Source organism: Tarenaya hassleriana, unplaced genomic scaffold, assembly GCF_000463585.1.
Source record: "Tarenaya hassleriana unplaced genomic scaffold, ASM46358v1 Cleome21, whole genome shotgun sequence".
NCBI classification, from domain to species: Eukaryota; Viridiplantae; Streptophyta; class Magnoliopsida; order Brassicales; family Cleomaceae; genus Tarenaya; species Tarenaya hassleriana.
In genome coordinates this window covers 1,973,763-1,987,108 of record NW_010965451.1, presented here as the reverse complement: position 1 = coordinate 1,987,108, position 13,346 = coordinate 1,973,763, and the positions used below count along the sequence as shown (strand labels likewise).

Sequence of the window (13,346 nt, the reverse complement as noted above, 5' to 3'; positions counted from 1 at the left end):
GGGGGGGGGGGGGGGGGGTGTATTGTATTGACATCACTGCGAAGCAACATCATATGCGACAGGTTCTCATGAAAGTAAAAGGATAAAGAGGCGCTCAAATTTCAATCACAACGTTATCTTCTCACGCTCGACCATACCCACACCCATGGAAACTATGAGCTTTTAGCTGCAAATTATATTAAGAATACTCAATTGACTAGCTATATTCACTGATACCAAGAGTTTAGTCCCGTTCACCGTCTTTCATTGTTAGCGCATGGCCCCTTTGACCGAACAGGAACAGACTGCAAAAACACTCATCCATATGATATCATGACATTGTGGTCGATATTCATTCACTTTTTACTGCTGCGGAGATGAATTTCAATGGTCTTAGCTCCTTGTTAACCTGTACCGACTCAACTGTAAAATAATTCTTCCTTTATCTCGCCTACATTATCATAAAGTCCTGCCTCAATTCAAATTGACCCCACAACTACAATTGGAGACGAAGTAGGAAACAGAAAAAAGCAATTTCCAAATTGGCTACGTTGGACCCTCAAGACAATGAATCAGACTTTCTGTAATATAAGATATATTAAGTGCACCGTAATAGTTCAGCTTCGAGGTAAAGATGGCATGTTACCTGCTACATCCATGGTAGATGGAGAGGTCATCAAGAGCACTCAAAGCAACACCACCGGTAACAGTAATCAAGATAAACGATACGGCCTTCCGTCCGAAAGATCCAGCCTTTCCATCAGTTGCAGATTTCAGCGAGCTGTTCCAAGACAATCCTATCAGCGCATTTCAAAATTAAGTGACATGTTTTGATCCTATACAAAATCAAGTTAGTGAACAAGCATAAGGGTATGGAATGATCCAAACGCCTAAACGAGAATTTCGATATGATAAGAGCCAAATCAGGGTTTTTAGGAATTCCCCATGTGAGCGATCATGAAACTAATTCATCTACATAACGACGCCAAACCCTTGACTTTACAAATTACAACACTCAAATGAGGACAATTTATATGTTTCTGATCACAACATCATAACATGACACAAACCCACCGGCGACGCCAATTGCATATCGATTTATTATACAAAAAACAAATGCTAAGCGAAAAACTCGAATCCTAGAAGCAAAATCAGGAGAAGAATCGGAGTCTGGATCAAAGAGAATATAATTTATGTATTTATTGCGCACGTGGAAGTTGGGGAGCCTTTGAAGAAAGAAATGAATCTCCTGCTAAGCATTTCCTGCAGCTTTTTCAGTCGATTCTTCGAGGGTTCCGAGTCGACTCGCTGATTCGATCCGGAGCAGTTCGGTGGGTGATGATCTCTAGGGTTCAGGGTTTTGCGACTCAACCAATCCACTCCTTCCTCTCCACCGAATTTGAAAGAAAAATCGGAGCTATTGATGAAAACTAATTTACAGTATTGGTATTGGATTCGGACCATCTAGTATAATGTGGATCTATTTTGGGCTCTATTGGCCCTTTAAGCGAGAGAAAGATGAGCCCACCTGAATTTTGCTTGTTATCCTCTAACAATCTTACACGTGGAATCCATTAGTGGGTCCTACAAGGAGGCATTTCCCACGCGCTATTTCTCGCGCGTGATCGATGACGGCTGATCCCTTCGTTAACACAGCCACCACCTCCACCCAGCCAACGCGACGAGGAAAAAGAAGGTACAAAAAAAGGCGAGAAAATCATCGTCCACTTCGTCTGTCGGACGACGCGCCGGTGTCGGCTGTAAATATCTTTCGTTCGTCGAGGTTTCTCTGGATTCGGTTCCTCTCCTGGGTTCGGCTTTTTCATGAATTCCTAGGCGGGATTCGATTTTGAAGCTTGATGATCTATGGGTGAGAATTCAGATTTCCGACCGGAATTTGAGATTTTGTTTTTTATTTCTCGGCTAACCCTTTTGTGTTACGATTGAATTTCGCGGTTTTTTTCAGGTTGTTAGATTCGGATTCAATTGTGCTTTGTCTTTTGTGTTAGTCTTTCGTGGGTATTTGTTGTTTGGTTTTGATAATGTGTTGCTTTAGCGGTGATTCTCGATGCTTATGCCTTCTTTCTATGCGAAATATCGTCATGGAGCTCATTTAGTGTCGTCTTTCGATAATTTCACCTCTGATTTTACATTTCCTCCCTTGATTCTATCTGATATTTATTTGCAAATTTCGAGCTTTTCATCGTTTAGTGAAAGTCCTCTGCTTCTATGAACCGTGCTTACGAGCCTGAACCTCGAACTGATATTATTGCGCATTTTTTTTTAAAAAAATTCAGATACTTTCCAGATCGTATTTGCGTTCCCTGTCATGTTTGTGGGAATGCATCATGGTTATGAATTTATGACCAGTATTTTTTCTTGCTCTGATATGCTTTTGTCCTTTTTTTTTCTTTAGTTCGGTTTGGTGTGTATATGAAATGTGCAGACTGTGTGAACACAACTGGAGATATTCATTTTGTAGGACAATAATGGAGGCTCGCCCGATTCAGAGGTCTGGTCCGAAACAGCTCGGTGACATTTCACGCACATCCTCGATACCATCTGGACCGAACCCTTCAGAAGAGATTTACTCGAAATCTGAAAACACTCAAAGGGTATCACCAGAACAAGATTTTATGGCAATGCCTTTGGGGCAAACTTATCGTTTGCTTTCTGCAAATGGTGGAGCAGTTGGCCATATATTTTCTTCGTCATCGGGTTATTCAAGTGATCTCCATCATTCGTCTTTGACATCACACGAGAAACTTGCAGGAAACAGCAATGGGCCTCTCGTTTCTCAGACATCGAGTAACAACAGTTCTTGGTGCCCAGATTCAGTCCAAGGGTTTCTTGATTTTCCCGCTAACTCACCTATTCAGAACAGCCAATTGGAGAGCAGTAGCATCATGGTATCTGATGACATTAACAAACGAAGCGACTGGCCAGAGTGGGCTGACAACTTGATCACGGACGATGATGCTCTAATGTCTACTGACTGGAATGACCTTCTGGTTGACACCAGTTCCAATTCAGATTCAAAGGTCGTTTTATCATATTCCATTCCTATGTTTTATGCATAGTAATCAGATTCGAACCAAAGACAACAACTTGCTTGCCAGTATTTTCATCTTCTATGCTTGCTTGAGCATGAAACATCAACAGGAACAGAGAAATAGGCTATTTTCCACCCTTTATTTTTGTGTTCTCATGTTTTTTTCTTACATGTTTTGAGGACAGAAATTGTCTACCCAACTTCAGATCCAGCAAACCCAGGTTGTTCAGAAGAACCCTTCTCCATCTGTGGAACTTCGACCTGTGGTTAGCACAGCATCCTCAAACAGCAACAACAACAACAGTAACAACAACAACAATAACAGTAATGCATCGTCTAAGCCACGCATGCGTTGGACACCAGAACTTCACGAGGCTTTTGTTGAGGCTGTCAACCAGCTTGGTGGCAGTGAAAGTGAGTCTCTCTCTCTATATATACACACACACACACCTGCGTTTAAATCCCGGGCTTTGTGAAATGAATGATGATAATCTCTGCTTTTAAGCAGGAGCTACGCCTAAGGGTGTGCTGAAACTTATGAAAGTCCAAGGCTTGACTATATATCACGTGAAAAGCCATCTGCAGGTTGTTATTGTTCTTCGTTCTGGGCATTGGGTTTTTCTCGATAATGGCAAAGATTCTTCTGTTAATAGAAGCTGAGATTTCGTTTTTTAAACTGCAGAAATATAGGACTGCACGATATAGGCCAGAAGAACCATCAGAAGGTTACAGTCTGAGAAATTTGATCCCTTGACGACTTTCCTGAGCATTTCATTAGTTCCTATTCAAGATTATCTTCTTTGATGATTCCAGGTTCTTCTGAGAAGAAGTTGACACCTCTTGAACAGATTTCATCTCTTGATTTCAAAACGTAAGTTTCTATATTTGGTATATTTCTTCTCGAGCATTAACGTTATAGTCAGAACAGATTCACCTTGCATCATGAAATCCCTTACAAAAACATCATTGATTGTTTGATGGTATAGTGGCATTGATATAACTGAGGCTCTGAGACTTCAGATGGATGTTCAGAAGCGGCTCCACGAACAGCTTGAGGTACAACCAATCTCTGTCTTCTTGGTTTTTAGAATCTACAAAAACTTAACCTTTACGACAATGGAGGTGCAAACACTCGAAAAGGCCAAAATGGTTGTATAAAAACATGTTTTTTTCCTGTCAGATTCAAAGAAACCTGCAGCTCCAGATAGAAGAACAGGGGAAGTACTTGCAGAAGATGTTTGAGAAACAAAAATCGTGTCTTGGGATGTTGAAGGGCTCATCATCATCGCCCAATCCAGAGAACATCACACCAGATTCTCCCACCATATCTGAACACACAACCGATACAGAGAAAACTCCTGAAGCTTCAGAAAAGAGAAAAGAACGCGAAACAGATGGCACGGGATCACCACAGCCAAAGCGTCCTAGAAACCATGAATGAACAGAAACTCTCTATGATATAAAGAAAAGGGGCTGCGAGTTTTTAACAGACAGAGATGGAGCTTCTCTCCTCAGTTGTGAACAATTCTTCTGATGGAAAACCCTCAGGTGTTGTGCAGAGAACGTCAAGTAGTAAAATAAGAACAATATTGAGAAAGTTCTTCATCTCTGGATGTAATCTCAATGCTATACTTCTCTCTAGTTTATGGAGATGTAGATTCTAAATTTTGGCTTTGATTTGTAACGTTTTTCTCCTTGGAAATTTTCTCTAGTTTACATTTATCTGAACAGTTCTCTTTGTTTTTTTTTGGGGGGGGGGGGGGGTGCTGAAAGCCTGAAAGAGAAGCTGAAACTGTTTATTATTGTTCATGTCGTAATACAGAGTCAGAATGTTTATGAACTTGACATAAAAGAGAGCACACGTTCATCTCTATATTTGTATCAATCTATGGATACACAGAGAAATCATATCAAAATCAATATTTTTCATTTTTAAAGAAGGAAAAGAAAAGCTAATCATCATCTGAAGGGCTCGACAGGAGCAGATTCCTCGATCAGGGCAGCAGCCTGGAAACAATCGGCGGCCTCTTGCAACGATGAGACAGAGCCCTCGGCCTTGTAGAGCTTACCGAGGCTATACCAAGCCGACGAGTTCATCCTCTCCAGCCTCAGAGCCTCCATCAGAAAGCTTCTCACCACTGCCATGTTGGATTCATTCTCTCCCTCCTGTAGGATCTCTGCCATCGATACCAGGCTTGGAACGTTCATCGGATCGATACCCAGAGCCGTCATGAAAGCTGTCAGAGATTTTTCAACAAGGCCCTGCTTTCTGTACAGCACACCTGCAATATATATGCTCATGTAATTCAACCAACCTCTTCTGTTGGATTACCAGCTTTTCTATGAAGAATTCGGAAAATATCAGCTTTCCCCATAGGCTAAGTTACTGTGCTGTATAGTACATAGAACAGAAACGAATGGGTGGAGGAAAAGGTCGCACCTTGGGCATGGCAGCGAGCAGAGGAGAAAGGTGAAATGGACATCGATCTCGAAAGACAAGCCTCTGCGTCTTGCCACTGAGAGAGGTTAATGTAGACATGGGCAAGGTCATGCCATGTCTCCATTTCCAAACTCCTCAAACTCTCTGCATATCCCTGTCACAATCATTTCAAGACCCATTTTTGTAAAAAGATCCACACTTTTTCCATTGTATACACAGCTATGTGACTATGTCCCTGTCTGATGAGACATATATACATATATATATATATATATATATATATATGTTTTGTCGACCTGTTATTACCTTTTGAAGCTTCTTTGCAGAACTGAAGCTTTTGCTCTGAACCTGAAGAAGAGCTAGAAGTTGGGTATATGTCTCGATAGCGGACTTCACTTGCCCCTGAGCCAGACACAGCTTTGCCTTCAGACGCAACAGCTTTCCCTGCTCCCATTTCCCGATCTGATCGAGGGCTGCCGCCACAATGGTATCGGCATCTGTGAATCTCTTCTGGGCTGATAGTACCCGAGCCAGTAGCATCCATCCTTCGAGATCTGACCCAGCTCCGAGCTTCAGTGCCTGTTTAGCATACCTGAGAGCAGCGTCCAGCTTTCTCTGCTCTGCATTCTCGAGGGCCAGCCAGTAGAGGACCTTCGGGTCCGTCTTGTCAGAGGCTTCCAATGCCTGGAGGGCCTTGGATTGCCTGACCACCCGTTCTGACTCTGTGAGGACAGTTCTAGAGCTTCCCGAAAGGGCTATTCCCAAAACAAAGCTGGCTGTTCTTTCCAAACTTTCACAACCATTCTCTAACTTTCTCGAGGCCCTGAGGGCGTATTCTATCCCATCCTCAGTGAGACTTGGACTTTCTCCGCAGATTCTCGAAGCCATCAGCAAACCCGGAACATAGTTCGGTTCCTCCCGTTCCAACAACAGCTTCTTTAGCAAACTGAGAGCAACAAGACCTTCTCCGGCTCCGTAATAGCATAGAGACAATGTGTAATAGAGCTCTTTCCGATCCAAAATCGCAGGAATCAACTCTTCGATCTGCTTTGCCAGAGAGGTAAGATCGCCAGCCATTGAAAGGGCAAACGAGAGATGATCCAAGATTGTTGCATCCCAAATAATTCTTTTCAGATTAACTTTTCTCAGAAGAATGATCAGAAGAAGGATTGCCTCTTCTATGTTGTTTCTTGGAATGAAAGAGCCCTCCGCCTGAGCACGCAGGTTTGGTGGCACAGCTTCTTCTCCAGAATACAGAAGATAAACAGCGAATTCTTTCTGGATACGTGCCATGGTTTCTGGATTGAGCCTCCAATGGCTGAGCAATGCTCGTCTGTACGATAAAATCGCTTCACGGGGAGAATCTGCAAGTTTCCACAGCTCGGGGAGCAGCTCGACGGCTTTTGTTAGAGTCTCCGGCAATTTGCTGTCACCAGCAGCTACATTTTCGGGCAATCCTTCCGGAAAAGAAGACTCGACTATATCTAGAATAACTCTGCAAGACTGTGCGGCTTCTGCGAGAATCACAAGGGCCGTGAATTAGCCATACAGATCTATAAAAAATTTGACGGAATATTTCTTTTGAGAGGAGGAAAAATGACGTACCTTCAAATCGATCAAGGCGCTGGAGACATTTTGCTTTAAGGAAAATGGCTTCAAAGAGCAAGCTAACAGCATGAATCGACATCGGAGGAGGAACAGCAAAATTTTTGGAGTGTCTTCGGTGGCGTTCTTCTCTTGTCTTTAGAGTGATTTTCATCTTTGAGGTTATCCCGTTGATGTCTATCCCTTCAAAGACTCGTAATGCCGCCTCTATGTTTCCTTTCTGATACTCGATTCTTCCCAAAAGCGCTCTCGCTTCCTACCAAAATCAGCGATCACATTAACTCCCTTCAGACCAAATAAGTATAATTGTAATAACTTACAGTTCATAAGATGAATACAAAAACTGTATAGGATTCTGGTGAAAAGCATCACAATTAGGAGTAAATGAATCGGAAAACAAAATTGTACTATATCACGAAATCGAGAAGCATGTAACAAATTATCCTCTTGTATAAAATAAAAAAGGATTAGAACATGGGAAGGAATGCAGAGTTGGCCAGAATTTTTTTTTATATAACATTTCGGCTTTTATAAAAGAGTTTGAAGAAACAAGGGGGGAAATAAACAGGAAGGAGCTCACGAAAGAAGAGCAACCTCATAGTTCAATGAGCTTGTCTCGCGCAGTGATAACTCGGCTTCTTCTATATTACCATTATCCAGCTGCGTCTTCACGTTCTCGCCATCCGCAGCAGATGCGGACATGGCTGCACTCTCTGCTCCAGATGCCTTGAAATTTTTGTCTGTGGGTCTCATTTGCTCTCCAGAACACAAAAACTTCATTTTGATCTTCCTGAAAGTACGTCTAAATCTGCGTCTTCTGCAATTGCTCTCGCTATTCGGCATTGCCCTCCACATCGTCTGAGAATCTTCTTCAGAGATGACCCCCAACAACAATGAACAACATGCAAGACATAATCAGAATCTTGTTTCTGTCATGTTTCAGTAAAAAAATTAAGCCTTTGGGTTTTATGAAGGTTAAGGAGATCAAGATTTTGATCATGTCGTGAATATAAAACAGGAAAGATATGTTAGGCATTAACTCGATATGATTCCACAATTACTGAATCCATAGTTGCATGAGATAGAGCGAACAAAATCGTAACTTTATGATCGAATCCTAGAAAAGCAGTTCAGAAGACCCTTCACCGAGTTAGAAGTTATGGAAGTTTTGACCAGATACTACCACAATTCAGCATTTTCCTCCATAAATGAATTGAACAGAGTGTGAAGCTGTGACATGATCGAAAACTTGACCTCGGGTTTAGTATCTACAATCTAGTACTAAAAGTTCAGAACTTCTGCATCTAAAAGTGTTCTTCATAGTGTTCCACAATGGTCGGGAATCTTGAGATACAGCCAACCACAAGAGAACAGTAGCGAAGACGATTCGAAATTCAGAAGTTCTCTACAATTCAAGCTTTTAGGCTTTACATCCCCACAGAGAGATCAAGATTTTGATGGAAATGGAAAAAAACATGGAACAGAACTTGTCATTGATTAGCTATAACTCAGAACTCACTAAACTCTCCAGTAAAAAGGAAAAAAAGAACAAAACAAAACGTGAAACCGACGATCAAAACCAGAACGTCGTACTATCGAATCGTAAAACCTAACGCCCAGAACACGAATTTCCTAAAACTATTGAACAGTTAAACATGAGTTCGATGAGAGACGTCCACAATTCAGCATTTTGTGACTGAAATCCTAAGGCGCTAAATGGCAGAAAAGTTGAGAACCTGAGCTCGAACTCAGTTCTTCAAACAGAAACCCACACCCAGTATCCAGAATTCGAAATCTATGACACCCACTTCGAAATCCAACCGAAAGTAGCAAAATTGTAGTCCAAAACACCAGGAAGAAAAAACCCCACCTCGAATTCTTGAATTTGAAGGAACCAGATTGCCAATCGATTCGATGATCAGAGAACAAGGGACAGAGAGAGAACCCACCTTTGATTTCGAAGAAAAGAAGAAGAACCCATGTAAATAAAGAAGCCGACAGCCATGGCCGCCTCGAAATTCCTCAGAATTATTCCGGATTCAAGCAATCAAGCAAAGCAACCCTCGACGAAAACTAAAAAGGAAAAAAAAAACTGATCCTTCTCTCTCTGTCATTTCCTTTTTCACCCTTTTACTTTCTCCACCTTTTCCTTTGTCGCTTTTTGCATAGGTGTGAGCGACCCTGCCTTTCCTCTTCGTTTGTGTTCCTCCCAGTAATGACCAAAAATAATAAACAATAAAAAAAAAAAAGGAGTCCAGGCGAATAAAAACACCGAATGGAATTTTCGGAGTTTGGGTCACGAGCCCAGGCTCCTGCAGATATTTATTTCTCCTTTAATTCCGCGTGTCAAAGTGTCCATTTCTAAGGTCCCACGTTTTTCTTATCAAATTAAATCAAAGAAAACTTCTTTACAAATTAATAATACACCGTCTACTTTTATTACATTGATATTATCATTTCCATGTGTAATTTATTTCATTTTTTTTAATACATTGGAAAATCTGCCCTACAACACTTCGGATCAGACACCAGACACCATAACATCTCACAGTCCAATGGACCAGACGAGAACGGCATCAGCTCAGCATAGCGGACCAAGAAAAACTTCAAACCCACGTACACGAGGATAAATCATCCGTAACTGACAGGCAACAGGTGAGAACTAAAAAGGTGGCAAATAGTCGAACCCGCTGACCTCATGGTTTTTCCCATGTTCCTTAATCAATTCACATGGATTTCTCCCTATTTCACATTAAAAAGGAAGCCTTTTCTACCCCAAAGCACAGTCGATTTCATTTATTCATATTTTGGACCCACTTGGTTAGAAAATCTTGACGATTCCCTCCAATACGTCCTACGAAAATGGTTTATAAGCAATTTCAATTCAATTGAAAAAAAAAACTCCCTCAATCAAGAAAAATATCGATCTCCGTGAGATGTGAATTGTGCAAAACGGGCCAATGCACGTTGTGTTTCGTCACGAGCCCAATAGTGTCTTGTCTTAAGGGCCGGTGGAAAAGTAAAATTTTTTTTAAAAAAAGCCCACAAATCACTATTGTCAATAAATTTTTTATTTAAAAAAAAAACTTAAAAGGCAGATTAGATGCGAACCTTAATCAGTTGCGAGGTATGAGTTTAGATGCAACATTAGTCAAAACGCAGAGCAGGATCGCGAGCAGGAGGATGACGCCAGCGAGGACGAGGGCTATGATATAACCGGCCTCCATTCCCAAATAACGCTCGACTATTGCCAATTCAAGAAATACACTGTTGTTTACGATTTATATATAATAGCCATAGGGGGACAAAAAACAAATATTTTCTGACGCGTGCGAATAAATTTTATATTTATCTAATCAATCAAATAATATGGCGCGTGCGTTTCATTGATTGCGGGGAAGGGCAAGACACGAACAGAGCCATGGGCCTCCCAACAGCTTATAATAAGCCCACAACAAAACCCGTTGGAAGCAACCCATTGACATATGGCTATTTCCATTTATGCCCTCCGTGGAGCCCACATCGTCCGTACAAGGATTTTAAAAATATATACAAAGGTATCATTATTCAGTGTAAAATAGGTCTGCTCGTCGAATGGGACGTCGCGTGACAAGCCGTTTCCGGTAAAACGTATGACACGTGTCTCCACGACAGTGGTTGGCTCCGTTAGCAGTCGCTTTCTCCCGACGACACTTCCTCTGTCCCAATCGGCGGCTGCGGCGCTTCTCTGTCTCTGCAGCTTTGCGCCTTACTGTCTTATTTTTTTTTTCTTTTCTTCTCATAATTTTTCCTAATAAATCTGTGTAAATCTAATGTCTTGCAAAAAATAAATCTGTGTAACATTTTTGGACATTTTTTAAAATGCTATTTGTTTTTGGCTAATAATACGCGTCCTTTTTTTATTGGAGGCGCTGAAATTTAATCTATTGAGTTTAAAACCTATCAAAAAGTGGGAAAAAAAAAAAGAAATGATAAATGATAAAATGAAGCATGAAAAAAGACAAGAACATATGTTGTTTAGCCAAATTACAAAACAGGGAGATAAAAAGTAGCCTAAAAATCTAAACGGTGTCGTGTTGTTGGGAGGATGATGGTCCCGACATCCCCTCTCTGCCCTCTGCTGCTTTTTACCCGCGGAACGGGAAGCTGTACTGTCCACCCTCAAATGTCCATTATGCCCTCTCCCTCTCCCCTTATCCTCCCTTTTGCCCCCCTCGACCCCTTTTGTCAATCCTCTGTTTCCAAAATGTCTTGAATTTTATAAAGAAAAACCGATACAAGCGTAAGGTTAAATTAACATTAGTCCATATCTTGGAAAAGCCAAGACATAAATGAACGACAATTAGAGTGGCTGTTTTATCGTATATAATTATTTATATAGCAACTAATTATTTCTCTTATATATTTATTTTTAAACGCAAATGAAAATCCCAATGTAACCAATTAAAAGCTTTGTCTTATAGCCATTTATTTCGCAAGAAAGGAGCTAACTTTGTTTTATGTTCGCCGACCCATAAATAAAAGTACATTGCGGCAGAGTCCTTGGCAACAGACCAAACCAAAACCCAACAAAAGATTTCTCATAAAGCTTCTTTTTTTTTTCTCCGCTTCCCTCTCCCATGGCGATTACTCGTATCTCACATTCTTCTTCCGACATCATTCTCATCCTCGCGTTCATGTCCATTATCGTCTTTACGCAGCAGCAGCAGCAGGACTCGACGCCCCCACTCGCCCTCGACCCGTCCGAGCAAGAGGCTCTCTACCGAGTTCTCGAGTCGGTGAACTCGGCCATTCCATGGCGTACCATCTTCCCCGACGACCTCTGCTCCTCCGCTCCAGACGGCGTCGTTTGCGACTTCTTCTCCTCCGAAAACGGCGTCGTAACGTCCGTCCACGTCACCGAACTCAGCTTCGGCTATGTCTCCGACTATTCCCCGAACCCGCCTTGCTCTTCCAATTCTACCCTCGACCCGCTTCTTTTCACCGCCTTCAAGCATCTCCGCAAGCTCTTCTTCTACAAGTGCTTCACCGGATCTCGAGTTCCGGCGCCGGGAACCATGCCGGAGGGTTTCGGTTTCTCTCTGGAGGAAATGGTGTTCATGGAGAATCCAGGCCTTGTCGGCGAGCTCGGTGGCATGATCGGTAATTTCACAAAGCTGAGGAGACTAGTTTTGACCGGAAACGGGTTGTACGGATCGATTCCGAGTCAAATCGGCGATTTGGTGAGTCTGCAAGAGATTACGCTTTCCAGGAACAGTCTGAGTGGCAGAGTCCCTGGGAACTTGACCCGGTTGAAAAACCTAAAGGTCCTTGACCTGAGCCATAACTTTTTTGACGGAAATGCCCCTGCTTCCATCGGTGATCTCGTGGAGCTCCTCAAGCTCGACCTCAGCTTCAATGGGTTCTCCAGCGAGATTCCCTCCGGCGTCGGGAACTTGAAAAGGATCGAATTCTTGGACTTGAGTTACAACCGCTTTTCGAACTCCGGCGTTCCTCTGTTTCTTGGAGACATGCCCAGACTGAAAGAGATTCATCTGAGCGGGAATCGGCTCGGAGGGCGTATCCCGGAAATTTGGAGGAATCTGGGGGCTGTTCTGGGAATTGGGTTCTCGGGGATGAGGCTCGAAGGCAAGATTCCAGCTTCCATGGCGGCAAATCTGAGAAACCTGTCTTATTTGTTGCTCGACAACAACAGGCTCGAAGGGCAAGTCCCCCAGGAGTTTGGACTTTTGGAGTTCGCCGGCGAGATCAATCTTGAGAACAACAATCTGAGCGGCACAGTGCTGTTTCCCGATGGCTTCACGGGAAGAATCGGTAAGAAACTCAGACTTGGTGGGAACCCTGATCTCTGCGTCGATCGCGGAACAAAGATTGATTCGCAAGATCTGAAATTTTGTCCGAGACGGGACAACGAACTGGTCTCTGCCCTCTCCAGAGATGGTTTATCTTCCTCTCCGATAAGCGCAGCATTTAGGTCAGCATACAGCAGTCGGATGTTGGTGGCTATGGTCCTTTACGTTTTCTTCGTCGGAAGGGATTAGGGTTTCGATCAAACAGTGGAAACAGAGACATGAGAAGAGAAGATTAATGAAATGTTGACAATGCTGACTTTAGACTGGGATTTTTTCTTTTTTAGTGTATCGAGAGCTGACTTTTGTAGCAGATATGTAATTATGAGTTTTCTGCGATATGGAATTACGAAAGAGGTCATCTTATGCATAATTCGGTGTCGTTTTATTATAAAGAAATGGGATATCATTTAATGTCTTG

The 13,346-nt window shown here is 42.4% G+C and overlaps 4 protein-coding genes across 7 annotated transcripts in view; 2 read left to right on the top strand and 2 right to left on the bottom strand.

Moving 5' to 3' along the window:
• Nucleotides 1–1,395, bottom strand: part of LOC104814528 — a 2,822-nt gene extending 1,427 nt beyond the window's left edge. The window contains exons 1-2 of the mRNA XM_010542611.1: nt 1,190–1,395; nt 626–760 (exon numbers count right to left, since the gene is read on the bottom strand). Of these exons, the coding sequence (XP_010540913.1) occupies nt 626–760; nt 1,190–1,239 (185 nt within the window). The 5' untranslated portion in view covers nt 1,240–1,395. The remainder of the gene's footprint in view (nt 1–625; nt 761–1,189) is intronic.
• A 245-nt stretch (nt 1,396–1,640) lies between these two features.
• On the top strand, nt 1,641–4,761 carry LOC104814527 (protein PHOSPHATE STARVATION RESPONSE 1-like). Its single transcript, XM_010542610.2, has 8 exons — nt 1,641–1,849; nt 2,462–3,020; nt 3,217–3,445; nt 3,540–3,616; nt 3,714–3,756; nt 3,845–3,902; nt 4,018–4,087; nt 4,212–4,761. Exons 1-8 carry the CDS (start codon nt 1,839–1,841, stop codon nt 4,470–4,472), a joined length of 1,308 nt encoding a protein of 435 aa, XP_010540912.1. The 5' UTR covers nt 1,641–1,838; the 3' UTR covers nt 4,473–4,761.
• Nucleotides 4,762–4,811: 50 nt separating this feature from the next.
• On the bottom strand, nt 4,812–9,289 carry LOC104814526 (tetratricopeptide repeat protein 7A). Of its 4 annotated transcripts, none has more exons than XM_010542606.2 (6): nt 9,026–9,289; nt 7,671–7,945; nt 7,077–7,332; nt 5,778–6,985; nt 5,472–5,625; nt 4,812–5,313 (listed from the first exon to the last, which is right to left on the bottom strand). In XM_010542606.2, the coding sequence occupies exons 2-6, from the start codon at nt 7,929–7,931 to the stop codon at nt 4,991–4,993; spliced, it is 2,202 nt and encodes a 733-aa protein (XP_010540908.1). In that variant the 5' UTR covers nt 7,932–7,945; nt 9,026–9,289; the 3' UTR covers nt 4,812–4,990. The 4 variants fall into 4 exon arrangements, with proteins under 4 accessions (XP_010540908.1, XP_010540907.1, XP_010540910.1 ...); XM_010542605.2 differs by having other exon boundaries at nt 7,671–7,942; XM_010542608.1 differs by having other exon boundaries at nt 8,947–9,026.
• A 2,280-nt stretch (nt 9,290–11,569) lies between these two features.
• Nucleotides 11,570–13,298, top strand: LOC104814525 (piriformospora indica-insensitive protein 2). Its single transcript, XM_010542604.2, has one exon. It carries the CDS (start codon nt 11,696–11,698, stop codon nt 13,115–13,117), a length of 1,422 nt encoding a protein of 473 aa, XP_010540906.1. The 5' UTR covers nt 11,570–11,695; the 3' UTR covers nt 13,118–13,298.
• Nucleotides 13,299–13,346: the final 48 nt, after the last annotated feature.